The 18007-nt window shown below is 36.4% G+C and overlaps 1 protein-coding gene across 2 annotated transcripts in view; it reads right to left on the minus strand.

Moving 5' to 3' along the window:
• Nucleotides 1–18007, minus strand: part of POLR2B (RNA polymerase II subunit B) — a 46248-nt gene that overhangs the window by 17232 nt on the left and 11009 nt on the right. For both annotated transcript variants that reach the window (XM_007165273.3, XM_028165416.2), the window contains 11 exons: nucleotides 17542–17700; nucleotides 13983–14147; nucleotides 11653–11849; nucleotides 11371–11490; nucleotides 10398–10584; nucleotides 7065–7208; nucleotides 6660–6799; nucleotides 6450–6561; nucleotides 2849–3003; nucleotides 1768–1966; nucleotides 1286–1454 (listed from right to left, as the gene is read on the minus strand). In XM_007165273.3, the coding sequence (XP_007165335.1) occupies nucleotides 1286–1454; nucleotides 1768–1966; nucleotides 2849–3003; nucleotides 6450–6561; nucleotides 6660–6799; nucleotides 7065–7208; nucleotides 10398–10584; nucleotides 11371–11490; nucleotides 11653–11849; nucleotides 13983–14147; nucleotides 17542–17700 (1747 nt within the window). The remainder of the gene's footprint in view (nucleotides 1–1285; nucleotides 1455–1767; nucleotides 1967–2848; nucleotides 3004–6449; nucleotides 6562–6659; nucleotides 6800–7064; nucleotides 7209–10397; nucleotides 10585–11370; nucleotides 11491–11652; nucleotides 11850–13982; nucleotides 14148–17541; nucleotides 17701–18007) is intronic.

Raw genomic sequence — 18007 nt, forward strand, 5'->3', positions numbered from 1 at the left:
CGTTTTACCCGTTGTCCAGTCTCATTGAGAATCTCTTCCTGCAACTTCCTGATTCTTCTCCTTATCAGCTACATCTCAAATCTCCTCTCTGGATTTCTTTGCCTGGTGCCTGAAGTTCTGACGGTCTCTGACTTTATTCTCACTCTGAATTTTCCCTCAGCAATTTCACAGTAATCTATAATTATCATTAATATATCAAAAACTTCACAGCTCTTGATTTGACCTTCTTTCTAACCCCATTTGCAACTCACTGTTGGAGGATCATTCCTGAGATGTTTTGGCAGCAACTCAAAATCAGCATGTTGAAAACTGAACTTATTATCTTACGTCTAAAACCTCTTCTTTCAATCTAAAAGAGTGGATATATGTATAACTGACTCACTTTGCTGTACAGCAGAAACTAACACAACATTGTAAACCAACTGTACTCCAATAAAAATTGATTTAAAAAAATAAATAAATAAAACCTCTTCTTTCTTCTAACATGCTCCCAATATTAATAGTTATCTCTCTCGATCACCCAAGCCAGGAACACCAACGATATTTCCAATCCCTTTCTCCCCTCTCTTCATCATTCTACATCCAATAAGTAATCAAGAGTTAATCTTAACAAGTGTATTCCAACAGGTGTCTCATGCCCTTACGCTTTTTCATTTCTTAATAAGGACCTTACTGTTTCTCACTTGGACCACTGCAAGAACCTCTAAGTTACCTCCCTACTTAATACCGTATCTGACTCTAATCTATCCTTTACGTGACTGCCAGAATTATACTGTAAAATAAATTTGTAACTGTATTACTTCCTTGTTCAAAAAGGCTGGATAGTTCTTCATTCTCCAAATAAAATTCAACCTGCTGTCTCCACACTATGAGACCAAGTATCACTCCCATGCATTTCCGCTCAGGCCATACTAAACTGACATAAATACTGACAGTTGCCTTCATGCACCCAGGACCTTGTTCAAACCATCTCTCAAATTCAAATACCCTTTCATCAACTTTACTCTAGTCCAAAATGCTACCTCCCCCATGAAATTGGCTCTAGACTCCAACAGGAATCAATCATTTCTTTCACTCTGTGCTTCCAAAGGAATCTATACCTCCATCATAACACTTTACACATATCTACCTTTTTATTGAATTGTGCTCATGTTTTCCCACCACATTATAAATTCTAAGAGAATAGAGACTGTGTCATATGCATTTTATTAACCCTCCAAAGAACCCACAAAAGTGTCTTAAGCATGGCAGGATCTTAAAAAATGTAGAACAAAACTGAACATACCTGCTGGCAGCTCTCTAAATCGTAGGTATTCCATTGACCGTGTAGTCACAAGTGGTTTTTGAGGATAGTAGAGAACATGGGCCAATGTATCCATACGAACATGAAAGTTGGTAATATAAACCCCCATAGCCTGCTTACCCATAGCAGACTGGTATGTGTTTCTAGGGGACTAAAGGTAGAAATGAAAAGCAGAATCGGTGAAAATTTAATTACTTCTAAATAAACAGACTTTACAGGGTACTTCATAAATCAGAAATATGGTTGGTAAAGTTCCTATTCTTTCTGAAAGATAAGTGACAACCATTTGGAATAATCAATTATGGCTCTTAAGAGTCAAACACAAGAATAAGCATATTAAGTGCTGTAGTTCATCATCTTTACACTAAAAGGCTTTTCTTTCAGAAAAAACTACAGACTAATCTCTAATTTTTATTCTGCTTCCCCCAATTCCTCACAAAGCATAGTCAAAAACTGCTACCAACCTGGTTATGATCAGGAAAAGGAATAATAGATGCACAGACACCAAGAATCATTGATGGATGAATCTCACAGTGCGTATATGTGGAACAATAAGCTACTTCTTTCTCCTGTAAATCATCTGGGGTCATTGCGAGCATCACTGTTTCTTCTTCTAGAGTATCAATATATTCTACTACCCCACTGGCCACAAGATCCTGCCAACTAAAAAAGAATTCATTTAATTTCCTTACTTCCTGAACTATTTTAATTAACTAGGCTTCCTACTTAATAAGGAGTATTCCTGTATCTGTATGCATTCACATAGAAAGAGTCCCAAAATAAGTATATTATTGTTAACAGTGAAAGAAACAAGTTACTGAACAATACACATAAAGTATGGCTCTGTAACTACTGTTAGTTTGTTTTGCTCTGCTCTGATCTAAAGAACCTACTTGTGGGGCTAGGGTGAGTATATAAAAACAAAAAATAAGGTCTGGAAGAACAAATACCCCAACTGGTAACAGTATTTACTTTTGAAAAGGAGAGTGTGAACTGGGGGCTCTTATATATTTTTATTACACCTATTTTTTGAATTTTTAACAATAAAAATATATACATTCATATATCACTAATAATATATTGTAAAAGATTTTTATTAAATTTATTATTACATTGTTCATATTATGTTATACATTATTTATATCACATCGGTTATTTCTTTTTCTTTTTTTTGGCCACACCACGCAGCATGCAGGATCCTAACTCCCCAACCAGGGATGGAACCCATGCCCCATGCAGTGAAAGCACAGAGGTTATTTCTTATTAGTAGTAGAGGTAGTCTTTACCATGTCACAAAGACTTTTATGCTTAAATAAAACCCTAAAAGTCTCTTACTTGATAACAGAAATTAAGAAAAAGCAAATGTGACTGCTAATGAGTACAGAGTTTCTTTCCGGGTCAATGAAAATATTCTGGAATTAGACAGTGGTAATGGTTGCACAATCTTGTGACTATACTAAAAACCACCGAACTACACAGTTTAAAATGCTTAATTTTAGGGCATGTGAATTATATCTAACTTTTTTTCTAACTGCATGTTCTTACCTGTAATTGTTATATTCTCTCTCTTTCAATTGATCAATGTGTCTCTTCTTCAAAAGTAGCTTTTGTTTTTCTACAATCAGAAGTGGTCTACAAATACGGCCTGCATCTGTATAGATCCGAATCTCCCTCTCTCGAATATCTCTGATCATAGAAACCTATACATAAAAAGACATAACAGTCTCATGAACTTTTATTTTCTCTGTATCATTAAGGCTTAGCTAAAAATACAATAGGATTAATAAATTATCAAATAAAATTAATAGATCTTAGTTTATCATTGTTCAATATACTAAAAACCTAGGTATAATTTAAAATTTTATATAGGATAAATATCTAACCTTGGTAATTATAAAGCTGAACAACATCTGGTAATAATGTCATGCAAAATAAATTAAAATGAAGAAAATATATGTTTGGTATCACAAATACTAGTATATTTCTTATTTTCTTGTTTTCCCTCTTTGGTAATTACATGTACTTCACGTGTGTAACCTTTCAATATCCAGCCCTATATCACTCTGCCTTGATCAAGGCTTTCCCAGTAATAAGCCTGACTTCTCACAATCACCTATAAGACAAATGGTTTACAGTCTAGCTCTCTAATACAGCAGTCACTAGCCACATGTCACTACTGAGCACTTGAAATGTGGCCATTCTGAAAGGAGATACGCTGTAAGTATAAACTACTCACTGGATTTCAAAGATAGTACAAAAAAATAAAATAAAATTTATCATTAATAATTTTCCATTGATTATATGTTGAAATTGTAATATTTTTGATGTAGCAGGTCAAATAAAATATATTTAAATTATTTTCATCTATTTCTTTTTTGGGGGGGGCCATGCCGCATGGCTCACGGGATCTTAGTTCCCCGACGAGGAAGTGAACCTGCATCCTCGGCAGTGAAAGCGCAGAGTCCTAACCACTGGACCACCAGGGAATTCCCTTTTTTTTACTTTTTTAACATGACTACTAGAAAAACATAAATTGAATATGTAACTTGCATTATATTTCTACTGGATAGTGCTAGAAAATATATTCCTGGAAAACATCAAAAATATTTTGGGAAAACTTACAATAAAGAACATAATATTAAAAGCACTACAGAATCTGAAGTGCCAATATAGAAAGAAATAAGTCAAGAAGTAAACAAATAAGAATCTTCAGTAAATTATCTAGATCTAACATATAATCTTAAAAGTCAACTAAGAAATGAATTGCCAATGAGTTGGGAAATGGAAAAACAGATTGGTATTTCTACACAAAAGTACTTTTAAAAAGTGAAATCACATCTGGATACTTTTATTAAAGAAAAGAATGGGTGGGGAATTCCTTGGTGGCCCAGTGGTTAGGACTCCGCGCTTTCACTGCCGGGGCCCAGGTTCAATCCATGGTGGGGGAACTAAAACCATGCAAGCAACTCGATGCAGCCAAAAAAAAGAAAGAAAGAAAAGATTGGGTTTATTTAAGAACGGAAGGTTTGGATTACTCAGTTTTAAAATGATAGTAAATCATAAAAGCTTGATCAAAAACACCAAGTTCTCCCAAAGTAAAGAGTCAAAAGCCAAGAAAAAGATAAGTCCCACATTCCTAGCCCACTTCCTGTCCTTAGAAAACAATCTGAGATGAAACACTGTGTTTATGAGCAAAAACACCATGAGTGGCATTCTCAAATGCTTACCTTGAATCCTTAAGAGAATTCCTAATAGAATATAGAATATTACAATACAGTTAATAGAATATAGCTTTTATCTTAACAGGAAGACATAAACAGAGCTGCGTCTCCTCAAAGGCCAAACAGTATCTTGTGTTCCAAAGGAAATAGGTGTTCTTGAGAGGACTATTGACAGGAAAGCCTAACAGGTCCAACACAAGAGTAAAATTAGAAATGGGTAAAATGAGGACCTCTGATTATCAGAAAATATGAAGGAAAAGAAAACGTACTAGACTCCTGAAAAATATACACAATTTTCCCACTAAGAAGCTCCCAACAACACTCTCCAATAGGAGATTAAAGAGCCTAGTCCAAGGACACAGGGTCCGTTTATAGTTTCAACAAACACTCACTCAGTGTCAGACACTACATGTCAGGCACCATGCTCAGAACTGAAATTACAAAGTCATATTAAGACATGTTCCCTGCCTCTGAGAAGTTAATAGTTTAGTAAGTGAGGTAGGCAAATAAATCAACAGTTACTATCTGGCATAAGCATTCTGTCAGAAGTTATTTAAGGAAAATATGCCACATATAGTCACAGAGATAGATCTAAATCAGGGGCTCAGTGAAGAGCCTGCAGGCCAAATCTGCCCTCACCTGCCATCTATTTTTTTTAAATAAAGTTTTACTGATTTATGTATTGTCTATGGCTACTTTTTACTACAACAGCAGCGCTGAATACACAACAGACACTGTAAGGTAAACCAATACTAAAATATTTAATATCTGGTCCTTTAAAGAAAATGTTTGCCAACCTCTGATCTAAATCAAACGGGGGGGTCAGGTGAAATATCCTGAAGGAGACGAAAGTTAACACTAGAGTTTTGCAGAATTGGTGAGATTTACCTAAAAAAAAGTTAACAAGCACCCTTCTCCCTATTACCCATTTTTGAGGAGGCATGGGTGACAAGGAGCACAAGCATTCCAGGTTGAGGGAATGGGCCCATGGAAAGGTAAAGAGGCCTAAAACAGCAGGAAGAATTTAATTTTATCCTAGAGAAGACAGAAAACCTAAAGGTAGCTCTCAGCAGAAACACATGGCATTAACAAAGTTCTCAATCACAAAAAACACAACCAATTTTGGTTCTTAAGCTTTCTCTTAGCCTTGCCCGCCACACTCAAGTGAAGCAGGCTGTTCCTGACTTCTTCAAGCCATGAATACGCCTGGGTCAAAATCCAGGGTTTGCCTGCTAGAGGAAGGCCTGGAGCAGCCAAACCTCGATTCTCTGCTTTGCTACATAGACAGGAGGTCAGCTTAAGTGTGTTACAGTTTCTCTCCAAACGCACTTTCACCGAGACAGACCCAAAGGTGTAGATTTGGGGAAATCAAAAGCCTGAGCCCAGCCCTCAATACAGTACACTAAAAGCAAAAGCCCTATTTTGGGGAGGAATAAAGCTCATACAGTATTTTGATGACTAAAAAAAAAATTAAAAAATCCATCCTAATCCCAGAGCACTTCAACGTCCACCTAAACATAAAGGAATCTAATAGAGGTGTATCACATTTCATGAATGAATCTCTGGATTCCGACAAAGGAGAAATCAGAGATATTCACTCGCTTTTTAAAAGCACTGTAGTCAGCTTTACAAAAAGATTCTCAAAAGAATTTTTTACTTCAAAATGTAATTTGAATTCCAAAATATAATTTAATAACAAATTACATGTCAAAATTTTAGATGCATATATCTAAGGCATTAAAGCAAACAATACCTTATAATTAAATCTAGCTCAAAACATCATCTAGACTTTTGAAAATGTACTTTACAATTCAAAGGAAACCAGTTCAAGAAAGATACCAACGCAAAGATAACTTTCACTAGTCTTTATGCCTCGTTTGGAAATCCCAGAGATCATGTCCTCTTAATTAATTAAAGACTCTTACTTCAGACACAATTATGTCCATCTGACGCCTCAATTTCCGTAGAGTGTTCATAAGTTGTTCAGGATCTTTATGTATTCCAACCCAGCAGCCATTAACAAAAATCTTGGTTGCACTAAAATGCAAAACCAAAAGCATTCTGCACTTAGTAACCCTCTAATAAGCTATAACCAAAGATTAGCAAGTTTTTTAAAAAATTGTATTTATACACACTCAGCAATAGCTGCAGGAGAAATTTCTTCTAAATTTTCCATACTCCATTCTTCTAAAAATTCCAGAATTGGAGAAGGTTGAGATCCAACTGAAATATAAGCCATCAGAGCTAAATTCTTCACAAGTCCTACAGCATGGCCCTTGGAATAAATAAAGTACATATTACTCATTATGATTTAACATGCCTATCCAAATTCTTTTCCACAAACATTTTCCTCCAATTTGATTTCAGAATGTACTTACTTCCTAAGAACAAAATTATAATATCTTAGTTCTAAACTATACTACATAATTAAATAAAATTATAAGTAATTATAAGTAACAAAAAATTACTTATAAAAGTAATTATACCCTACATGATTACTGTTGGACTTTCTGTCTTGAACATAAATTATAATGCATTACCTCTGGAGTCTCAGCAGGACACACCATTCCCCACAACGTATTATGCAACTGTCTTGGTTTTGCTAGCTTGCCATCTCTACCAATGGGAGAATTTAAACGACGCAGGTGAGAAAGAGTAGATGCAAAAGTCAGGCGGTTTAATACCTAGAAAACAATAGCAAATCTTTAAAGTTTGGGCATTTCTGTTACTCACACTATCAAGTTTTTGGCAAATACTAGAATGAGGCAAAGTCATATTTTTACATATAATCCACTCAGTGTCCAACTGCCCCCATCCCTCCTTTCTCCATCCTGCCCTGGATAATCTTATTCACTGCTGTAACTTAACTGACCCTTACAGCAGGGATGGCAAATATGACATACAGTTCTAACATACCACATAAATGTTTTGTTTACGGTCTATCTCCAACCACTAGGATGTTAGTTCCACAAGGGGGGGGGGGGAATTTTTATTTGTTTGTTTCGTTCTCTGTGTATCCCTGTACCTAGAACAGTACTTGGCATACATTAGGCACTCAGTAAGTCTTATACGCTACCAACTCACATTCCTTTGACCACAGCAGACATCACTAATCCATCCCAGAACTTTTCCCAGGCTGAGGCCTCTGAATCCAACACAGAGATTCAATACTTACAGAACACTAAGCAAGGTAATACTTGTAAGTAAGGTAATATTTAGAGGGATATAAAGCAAGCAACACAAGCTCAATGTACCTAATAACAAAATCACCACATTCCCCAGCCCTACAACAACCCATCCTCCTTCTTCTTCCTAAGTCTCCTATCATTGTTAATGGCATCACCCTTCCCTTTATCTCCCAATCTAGAAATCTCAAGACATTTTTGTCTCTGACTTCCTCCTTTCACACATAATAAACAATAAACATATCCTGTCAACTCTATTTTCAAACTTTCTCAAAAAACCATTCCCAATGTCACAGCAATAAACCAGCCCCCTACCTCTTATCTATACTATTGCCATCAGCTCATAAGTTCCTGTAATGTCCTCTCCAATCTACTCTCCTCAGTTACCAGAATTATTAAAACACAGATATAGATAAGTTCACATCACTCACTGAATTAAAAAATATTAAACAGTTCCCTGCCAACTAGAGCAGCATGACACTGAAGTTCTTCTCAATGAAGCCCCAGATGACCTTCCCCTAACAGTAGTCTCCAGAACTCCTGTACTCCATCCACACTGCCAAACACCCTCTCACCTCCATAACTCTGACCACGCTACCACCACAGAATGGAATGCACTTCCCCATTCTGCTCTGCCTGGTGAAATGTTACCACTTCCATAGATGACATACAACCCACCTCCAGGAAGAACTGTTCTCTTCTCTCTACTCTGTGGAGTTTTCCATCATTCAACTAATCAATCACAAAGTCTTACAAAACTCACTTCCTAAATATTTCTCAAATTTGACTCCACTCTCCACCTCTACGAAACTGCTCTAGTGCAGGCCCTAATTATTTCTCACTAAGGCTGTTGCAACAATCTTTCTGCCACCAACTCTGACCTTCTCAAATCTTTCTCCACACTGCCAATTACTGTGAAGCTACCGGAAAAGCAAAAATGAACGTCACTCCCCTCTATGAGGTGTTCCAGCTCTCCACTCCAACCCCATCTTCCTAACTCTCCCGCTTTGATTTGAAAACCCAAGAATGCTCTAGCTCCTTCTACATACACATGCTCTTTCCTCCCTGTCCCTTTGTTCAGGATATTAAGTTTTCTCCAGTTTTCCTGTGAGCTACTGGTTCTACCCTCCTCCAAGACTTGGGCTATTTCCCAACTACCCTTCAAGATTCAGCTCAAGTGTCACCTCCTAAAGAAAACACTTCTTTTCACCCTTTCAGCCAGTGCTAAATGCCTTTCTCCAGCACTCCCACAGAGCAGGTGTGCACAGCTCTCATTTAATACTCACTGTATCATGTTGTAATGTCTGTTTACATCTATGAGTATAGACTGTGAACTACTGAAGATCAAGGATCATGTTTTATTCATTTTTGTATCTCCAATGTGTGACAGGGTGCCTGGCACATCTTAAGTCCCAGTACACACACTGAACTGAATTGGCAGGATGGCATTTATCATAATTCAGCTCAAGGCAGAATGAGCTGTACACGGACGAATGTTTCCTCTAATAGATGGTAAGCTCGAGGGCTGGAAGAGCATCTCATTCAACCCTGTGAACCCAGCATCACAAACACCAAGTAGACTCAACATATCCTTACTAAACTAAAAGGAACTAGAAATTTAACTGGGCTATAAGCATCCTTCCAGAATTTCTTAAGGCATCTAGGTTTCTAGGAATCAGGAGCTTAAAGTTGGTGTCTGAATGCCAAATTGATCAGGTGATGCTGGTATAGGCTAGTTTAAAAAAAAAAAAAGAGGGGGAGATCCCCTCCATAAAGCTAGACATATACACTGTAAGTTTTCAATCTTATATGAAAATACAAAAAATAAATAAAAATACCTAGTGAGACATTTTTGTAAAAGGTTTCCCCCATTACTCCTCCTGAGAGTAGCTATTGCAATCACTGTACATAACAACAGGCCAACATAGAGAAATCACTGTTAGAAGTATTACATTTTGCAAAAAAGGAAGCAGATGCCCATTTATTCTCTGGGTATCAGCTTCTAATACAGAGCTTTTAAGACAGAAAAACTGGGACTTCCCTGGTGGCGCAGTGGTTGGGAGTCCACCTGCCAATGCAGGGGACACGGGTTCAATCCCTGGTCCGGGAGGATCCCACATGTCACGGAGCAACTAAGCCTGTGCACCACAACTACTGAGCCTGCGCTCTAGAGCTTGTGAGCCACAACTACTGAGCCTGCGTGCCACAACTACTGAAGCCCACGCACCAAGAGCCTGTGCTCCGCAACAAGAGAAGCCACCGCAACGAGAAGCCCACGCACCACACGAAGAGTAGCCCCCGCTCACAGCAACTAAAGAGAAAAGCTCGTGCACAGCAACGAAGACCCAACGTAGCCAAAAATAAATTAATCAATTAATTAAAAAAGAATATTTAAGGTATTAAAAAAAAGACAGAAAAATTTCACAAACATGGACTGTCTCACCTCCCAAGAAGCTACTCGAATTCATTAAATATCTTGATGCATGTCAAAACTTTTAAATCTCTCTTAGTAATGCTAACAGCTAATTTAAGAAAAAATTCACTTTCATAATTCAAAAGCCCCCAAATACTTTTATATCTGACCAAGAAAACAAAAAAGGCAAAACAATTTACATTCAGTGAATGAAAGATTCCATTAGTCCCATAACATTTTCTTATCAAACCTGTAGTCACAGTTAACATCCTTACCTGAGATACTCCAGCTCTGGCTTGATGAGCTTTCTTTTGGTCACCCCAGTTCCCAGTGGCTAAAGAATATTTTAGGCCATCAGATATAATCCTTGTTTTAATTGCCAACTCCAAGTTAAAATCCTTTCCTCGATCAATGAACTTCTGGGCATAGATCCGTACTTCTTTAAGCAAATTCTTAAACATTCTGCCCAATAAAATGTTTTAAACATGTAAAGGTCTACAATATGCATCCTTAACAAGGACAATATTGCCCACAAGGGGGCGAAAAGTGGTTGAGGTAGAGGGAGGGAAGTGTTATTACTTTTTATATAAAAAGCACAGACGTACATATGGTACATAAACATATACAAGCAAAGCAATTAGAGAAAAATAGTCAAAAGAGGCCCCTTAGTGGGGCGATAACAAAACGAGGTTGAAAAACACTAATATACAACATAATAAATAACAGAACATGTACAAAACATTGCTAATATTATTTCTGTATTAAATTGCCTACATTATTTTTACAAATAAGTTTTTCTAATTATAGAAATATTTTATGTTCATTATAGAAAATATGGAAAATATAAAAACATATCAAGAATAAGACAAAAATCACATATAACCCCAATACTGACACAACCACTGCTAATATCTTGATAGACTTCCTTCCAACTTTTGTATTTTTATAAACTGCAAAGCAGAACTAATAAAAATTCCAGTATCAGCACTTAGAAAATCAAGGCAATAATTCAGCTTTCTCAAATGCTTTGTAAAGGTAGAGAAAACGTAAACAAGTTATAAACTTCCTCACAATTGAAATTGTCAAATATGAAGTATCAATAGAACTAAACTGAGCAAGTGGCAAAGAATGTAGCTAACTTCATGTGTACCCAACATGGATGCCAAGATAGTTCAGCATCTCAAGTGCAATAACCAATTTAAAGTGAAATCTCTCTACTTTTAACAATATCATTCTGTAATTCCTTACCCTCTAAATAAGAATGCAAGTAGTGGTCCAGCAAGGTCCAATCTTTTGTTTCCATAGTGATCTCTGTCATCTAATTCTCTTCTACCCAAAGCTGCTAGCAGCAACCTATGAACCATGTACCTTTAAAAAAAGAAAAGAAAGAAGTAAAAAAGAAAGCACATGGTTTGGGATTTTTTAAAACTTATACATTAAAAACATCAATTTTGACATTTTTAGCTTTAAGAAAAATTTTATCTCCACCACAGCTTGGCAAAGAACTTAAAACAATGAAATTTGACATACCCCAAGAAATAAGCTTTCTTGGTCTCACAAAAATCACTGACGCCAACATGAGGGAGCATTTCTTTCTGTAATACTTCCTTTGCATATTTAATTCTTTTCTCTTTGGTGACACCAGGCTTTGCCCCTCTTGAACCAATGAAATTTAGTGCGACATTCTGTTCTTGGATGACAAACGCTTCATCGAGAGAAGGTTTAACCTAACAGTTAATTTAAATAAAAATTATTTTCAAATTCATATCTTTACTTTAAAATAAGGTAACTGTCACTTAATTTATGTTAAATATCCCTATGAACCTAACTGAATATGCAAATATTTTTAGAAATTCAAGGAATCACAAAATCTTAGAACTTGAAGACACCTTAGAGATCTAGGGACCTCTGAAAAAAATCCACTCATCAGCACAGACAATTATACTTTCCAGAAAAATACAAATAATTCCATTATAACAGAGCACAGTGAGTCTTGGGGATGTTTTGTTTGTTTTTTACATTTTCATGAACAGTAGCTTTAAAAAATTCCTTTCAAATATCTAAAATCAATTTAGAGAAGTTTAACACTCAAATTAAAATTTACTGAAGTCTCAAATGAATAAATGTGTCATACTGTTTTCAGCCTTGGTTTAAAAGGTTATCTTTTCTTTTAAGTATCTAAATACTTATTATCTTTAAGTTTTTTTTTTTAAAAGCATATGACTATTGCCAAAAACTTAAAGTAAAAATCTAACCAGAATCCATTTTTGTCATGTAACCATATCAATAAATACTCTAATAACTAAAATATACTCCACTTTCTTTGTGACCGATGTTTAGCTTGTATTTTACCTTATTTCTCTGTAGTCTTAAAGACTCTGGATGATTCAGGACAATTTTAAGAATATCAACTACTCCTTAGCCAAGGATCATCAATGGAAAAGATTGATAAGGAAATGCATATTTATCTAGACTCAACAATCCTTCCCACAAAAATAATAACTTTACAGTGGCGGAACCTAACAGCACTGTGAAATTAACATTACCAATAATGGGACAAAATAAAATCATGTGACTACTGATGTGATGCCCTGGAAAGCACACAATATGATCTCTGTATTTGTCCTGCCAGAAAATGCATAAATTGAATCTAATCATGAGGAAATATCAGAAAAACCCAAATTGAAGGATATTCTACAAAATAAATGGCCTATCCTCTCCAAAAACTTCAGTGTTATGAAACACTAAGGAAAAAGACAAGGGAAGATTAAAAGAGACTAAAGAGACATAAAAACAACATGCAATACATTATCCTGGATTGGATTCTGAACCAGGAAAAAAAAGAAATGCCATTAGGACATGATCAGGACCACTGACATAAACCTAAATAAGATCTCCAAGTTAACAGTATGTACTGCACTGAAGTACCAATTTTAAAAATTGTAGTACTATGATTATGTGAGTAGATATTCTGATTCTTAGGAAATATACACTGAAGTATTTAGGAGTAAAAGGGCATGATACCTAAAACTTACTCTCAAATGATCCAGAAATAAACAATGTGTATATACAGATAAAGAGAATCCTAAAGCAAATGCAGCAAAGGTAACAACTGCTGAAAATAGGTGTAGAGTATACAGGAGTTATTTGCAACTTTTCTATAAGTTTGAAATGATTTCAAAATAAAAAGTTTTTTTAAAAAAAGAAGATATCAACTACATTTTCCCTTTTTACTAAACTGCATCAGACTAGTATGCTTTTACGATTTTCCTTACTACTGTTTCTTCTTGCTGCTGTCAATGAACTCTGACTGCCTCTAGTTTTCATGTAGATTTTACAGAGAATTGTCAAGAAAGAAGCCAAATGGACATATATACACTACCACATGTAAAACAGAGAGCTAGTGGGAAGCAGCCGCATAGCACAGGGAGATCAGCTCAGTGCTTCGTGACCACCTAGAGGGGTGGGATAGGGAGAGTCGGAGGGAGGGAGACGCAAGACGGAAGAGATATGGGGATGTATGTATATGTATAACTGATTCACTTTGTTACACAGCAGAAACTAACACACCATTGTAAAGCAATTATACTCAAATAAAGATGTTAAAAAAAAAGAAAAAAAACAAAAAGGTAAACAGAAAATTAATTCATTAAATTCTGGTATTTATATGCCTTTAAAAAAAAAAAAAAGAAAGAAGCCAAGGCAGGGCTGAAGGCTTTCACTACACAGTAAACAGCACGGGGTTTGCAACAGCTAAACTGATCTTCAGAGCAGCTTTCTACTATGTTCTAGGACTAGCAACAGTCAGTAACTTTAAACCTCTTGAAAAATACTATGAATACATTTTGCTTGCACATTACCATTTCCATCATCTCTGGATCTTCAAAATCATAAATAATATGCTCTAAAATATCTCTGTCAGACACAAAACCTAATGCTCTGAACACAATAATGATGGGAACTTCTTGCTTGATATATGGTAGGGTTGCCACAATGCGCTGACCAATAGCACTCTTTTTTGCACCCTAGAAAAATAAAAAATCATTAGAATATGAGAATACAGAGGTTATAGCCATATATAAACATCACAAGAACCATTTTATATACATGTTCATTGTAGGTATTTCAAAAGAGGCATGCCTCTCATATTCTAAGGAACGTCCTATGGCTGCTTTTCAAAAACCACTGCAAGAGGTTTACTTATTTGATGGATAGACTGGTCATCTGAACCTGAGAGAACTTACATTCTCTACTCTCTGTCTGCCAAGATCCTCTAGAACTGCCCCCAACTGTATTTGGAAATGATCTTTGGCTGCAGGTATGAACACAGACCCCCCCCCAAAACAATTAAAACAAACAAACAAAACAATTCCCCCAAACAAAACAATTAAAAATTTTGGAAGAAAGAAATAGATGAGGGGAAAATAAGAGAGAATATAGCTAGACAAATGTGGAAAAAAGCTAAGCACAGAATGAAAAATAAATACTAACTCAGAGTTGGTCTGTGACATATCTCCAAATATGAATAATATTTCAAAATTAACAAATAGCCTCTCTCACATAAGATTCTCTTTTCCAATTTCTCCCTCTTTAATTGCAACACAGACAGAAGTGAAATAAAAGTTACTACACTGCCATACAAACACCTGGTTTCTCAATTTTAATCAAATTTCTTTCCTTCAATATCAAATTCTATCTTCTCTTGGCCTCATAACCCTACATTGTCATGGTCCATCTAATAACAGTTTCTGTTGTCTTCCTCCTCCTACTTCAGGCCTCCTTCCTTAGAAACCTTAACCCATCTCACGGATGTTCAGTAACAACTTCACATAAAGGACAGGCGAATCTTCATCTTGACCTTTTTCCTGTACTCTCAACCCTCCCATCCCAACTGCCATTTGGTTGTTTCAACTTAATTTTCAATTATTCCATTTGTTTCATCATAGAACTTTTTCAGAATACACAAAACATTAAAAAAGAATGCCTACACCATACACCACGCCCCCTCCAAACCTTTTGTCTAAAAATGAACTCACTAGGTTCTTTCTAAAAATCAATTCTTGGACGTCCTCTATTTTATCTAGAACCTCAGGATAGAATGATAGAATTTTTTTTTTCCACGGCTGCCCACATGCTGCTGATACTTATAATCACAGTGTTGGCAGCTCAGGCAGACTAGTCATCTTTTTGGGTGCACACACTTTAGGGGCCTAATAAAATACAGGAAATTCAGTGGCCGAGAATCCTAATTTCACTCTGTTGCCAGCAAGCCTCAAGGCCCAAGGCAAGTAATTTGTAAAGTTGGAAAGGTGAGGGAAGGTTTCAGATTGTTTTAAAATAGCTACTGTGGGCACTAATGGGCATGATAATGAAGCCCTTGGCAAAGATTACACAAAGCCTGGTGGATATAAGGAGTTGTGAGATACCAACTGTCCCATACTTAGCCAGGGTTGACTACAAAGCACCCCGAAAGCACACAGAGTATGGGAATGGGCAGTTGGCTACATCTTTTAGCCACAATGTCCAAGTCGACAGAATCACTATGAACAATTGTCTGTGAATTAAAAAAAATTAAAAAGACTACACAGAGGGAGTCCCCTGGTGGTACAGTGGTTAGGACTCAACACTTTCACTGCCGAGGCCCGGGTTCAATCCCTGGTCGTGGAACTAAGATCCCGCAAGCCGAGTGGCAAGGTCAAAACAAAAAAACAAACAAAAAATCTACACAGAAATATACATGTATACTGAATTTCAACAAAATAAAGACCATACACCTTGACTGTTCACTTCATTCCCTTTAAAATGTTATCCTTTTAATTTTATTTCCCATGATTGTAAGACAAAGACCTTGTGTTTTTGCTCAGTGATTTTCAACTCTGGCTTTGCATTAGAGTACTCTGGGGAATTAAAAACAACAGCAACATGGGCACCCAGGCCCGATTCCTAAATTGATTAAATGAAAATTCTGGAAAGAACCAAAGAATCTTAACTGATTCATCCTGTCAAACTTATCACTAAATCTAGATGATTTTCCTTTCTTTTGCCCTCCATAATCCAGGCCAATGCTTATCAACAAAGAATGCACATCACAATCACCTGGGGATCTTTTCCAAACACTTGTACTTGGGCCCCATTCTACCCCCATTCACAAGTAAAAACCATTTTAATTCTTTAGAACACCTATTGCACACAGGATTTTAACTTCAGGCACTTAAACCTCTCTAATGTTCAAGTTCTTCTTCTTTATAAAACTTATTGAAGTGACATTAGACTCTGCAGAACTGTTTATAGGAGCACAAAACTGGAAACCTAAACATCCATCACAAGGGAAATGGCTCAATAAATTATGCTATATCTATGCATGGAATATCACAGCTTAGAAACAATGATCAACTGCTGATCTAAACCTGTTTTTAAAAGATATCATCAATGTTCAAACAGTGTGTATAGTATGCTCCCATTTGGTTTTTTTCTTTTAATTTTTAAATTTATTTTTGGCTGCATTGGGTCTTTATTGCTTCGAGTGGGCTTTCTCTAGTTGTGGCGAGCGGGGGCTACTCTTCATTGTGGTGCACGGGCTTCTCATTGCGGTGGCTTCTCTTGTTGCAGAGCACGGGCTCTAGGCATGCAGGGTTCAGTAGTTGCAGCACGCAGGCTCAGTAGTTGCGGCGCGTGGGCTCAGTAGTTGTGGCGCATGGGCTTAGTTGCTCTGCGGCATGTGGGATCTTCCCAGACCAGGGATCGAACCCGTGTCCCCTGCACTGGCAGGCGGATTCTTAACCACTGCGCCACCAGGGAAGCCCCCATTTGCATTTTTTAATTAAGACTATTTCTGGATGGATTCATGAGAAATTATCAAAACAAGCTGCTTCTTAGAGAAGAGATCTGGGGGTCAAAGGAAGACTAATTTTTATAGTGTACGCTTTTTTGTACTTTTTTGAACTATTTAATGTGTATATATGACTTATCTTAAAAATTTTTACAAGTAAAAATGTACATGAAATTAAATAGTTAATTACAACAAATTTCCAGTATAGTTGCAAAATTATATCAAGCAATCTGAGTAACATAACTGGCACATAGCAAACAGTCAAGAAATGCTATTATTAGATTACATTATTGTAAGTAACATGCCTATGGTAGGTGGCTTCTAAGATGGTGCCTAATGATCCCTGCCTACTACTACTGCCTTGCGTAGTCCCCCCTTGAGTATAGACTAGATGTACTGATTTGTATCTAACAAAAAGAACATGGCAAAAATGATAGGATTTATTACACAGTAGTAAGGAAATAATAAAATGCCTACCATACAACACTGATAATATGCTCCAGAAAAACTTTTTGACTAAACATGCAGCCTGGTAACTTACAAAACTAGACCAAAAGGAATAAACCCAAATAGCATATAATAGTCCATACCTGTCCTCCTCTTGCCAGCATGCTAACCCAGATAGTACTGGTGGGTCGAGAAGAATTCTCCAGACATGATCTACACTCTCCTGTGTAGGCATATTTAGAATCCTTTTTGGCAAACACATAGACTGTGTTTGTTGCCATTTTCTCTTGAGCAATCAGAACCTATATGGACAATAAAATTACAGCCATAAAACCGACAAGGTCTTTGAATTAGAAAGAACAGTGAAAGCTGCATCTTTATTAGTCTGACTGTATAGGCTCACTGAAACATCAATTCTTGAACTTTACAAACTCCATTTTGCATAAATGCTTCACCAAAACATATAAGCTCAAACTGACCAAATTTCTAGTGTATATTATTGGGTTGACCAACCCAATACATACAACTACACAAAGTTTTGGTTTAATATAAATTCGGCTGTCACCTCCTTAATAATTCAACTGCTACTTCCAGATTATACAAAAGTTT

Source organism: Balaenoptera acutorostrata, chromosome 5, assembly GCF_949987535.1.
Source record: "Balaenoptera acutorostrata chromosome 5, mBalAcu1.1, whole genome shotgun sequence".
Classification (NCBI taxonomy): domain Eukaryota; kingdom Metazoa; phylum Chordata; class Mammalia; order Artiodactyla; family Balaenopteridae; genus Balaenoptera; species Balaenoptera acutorostrata.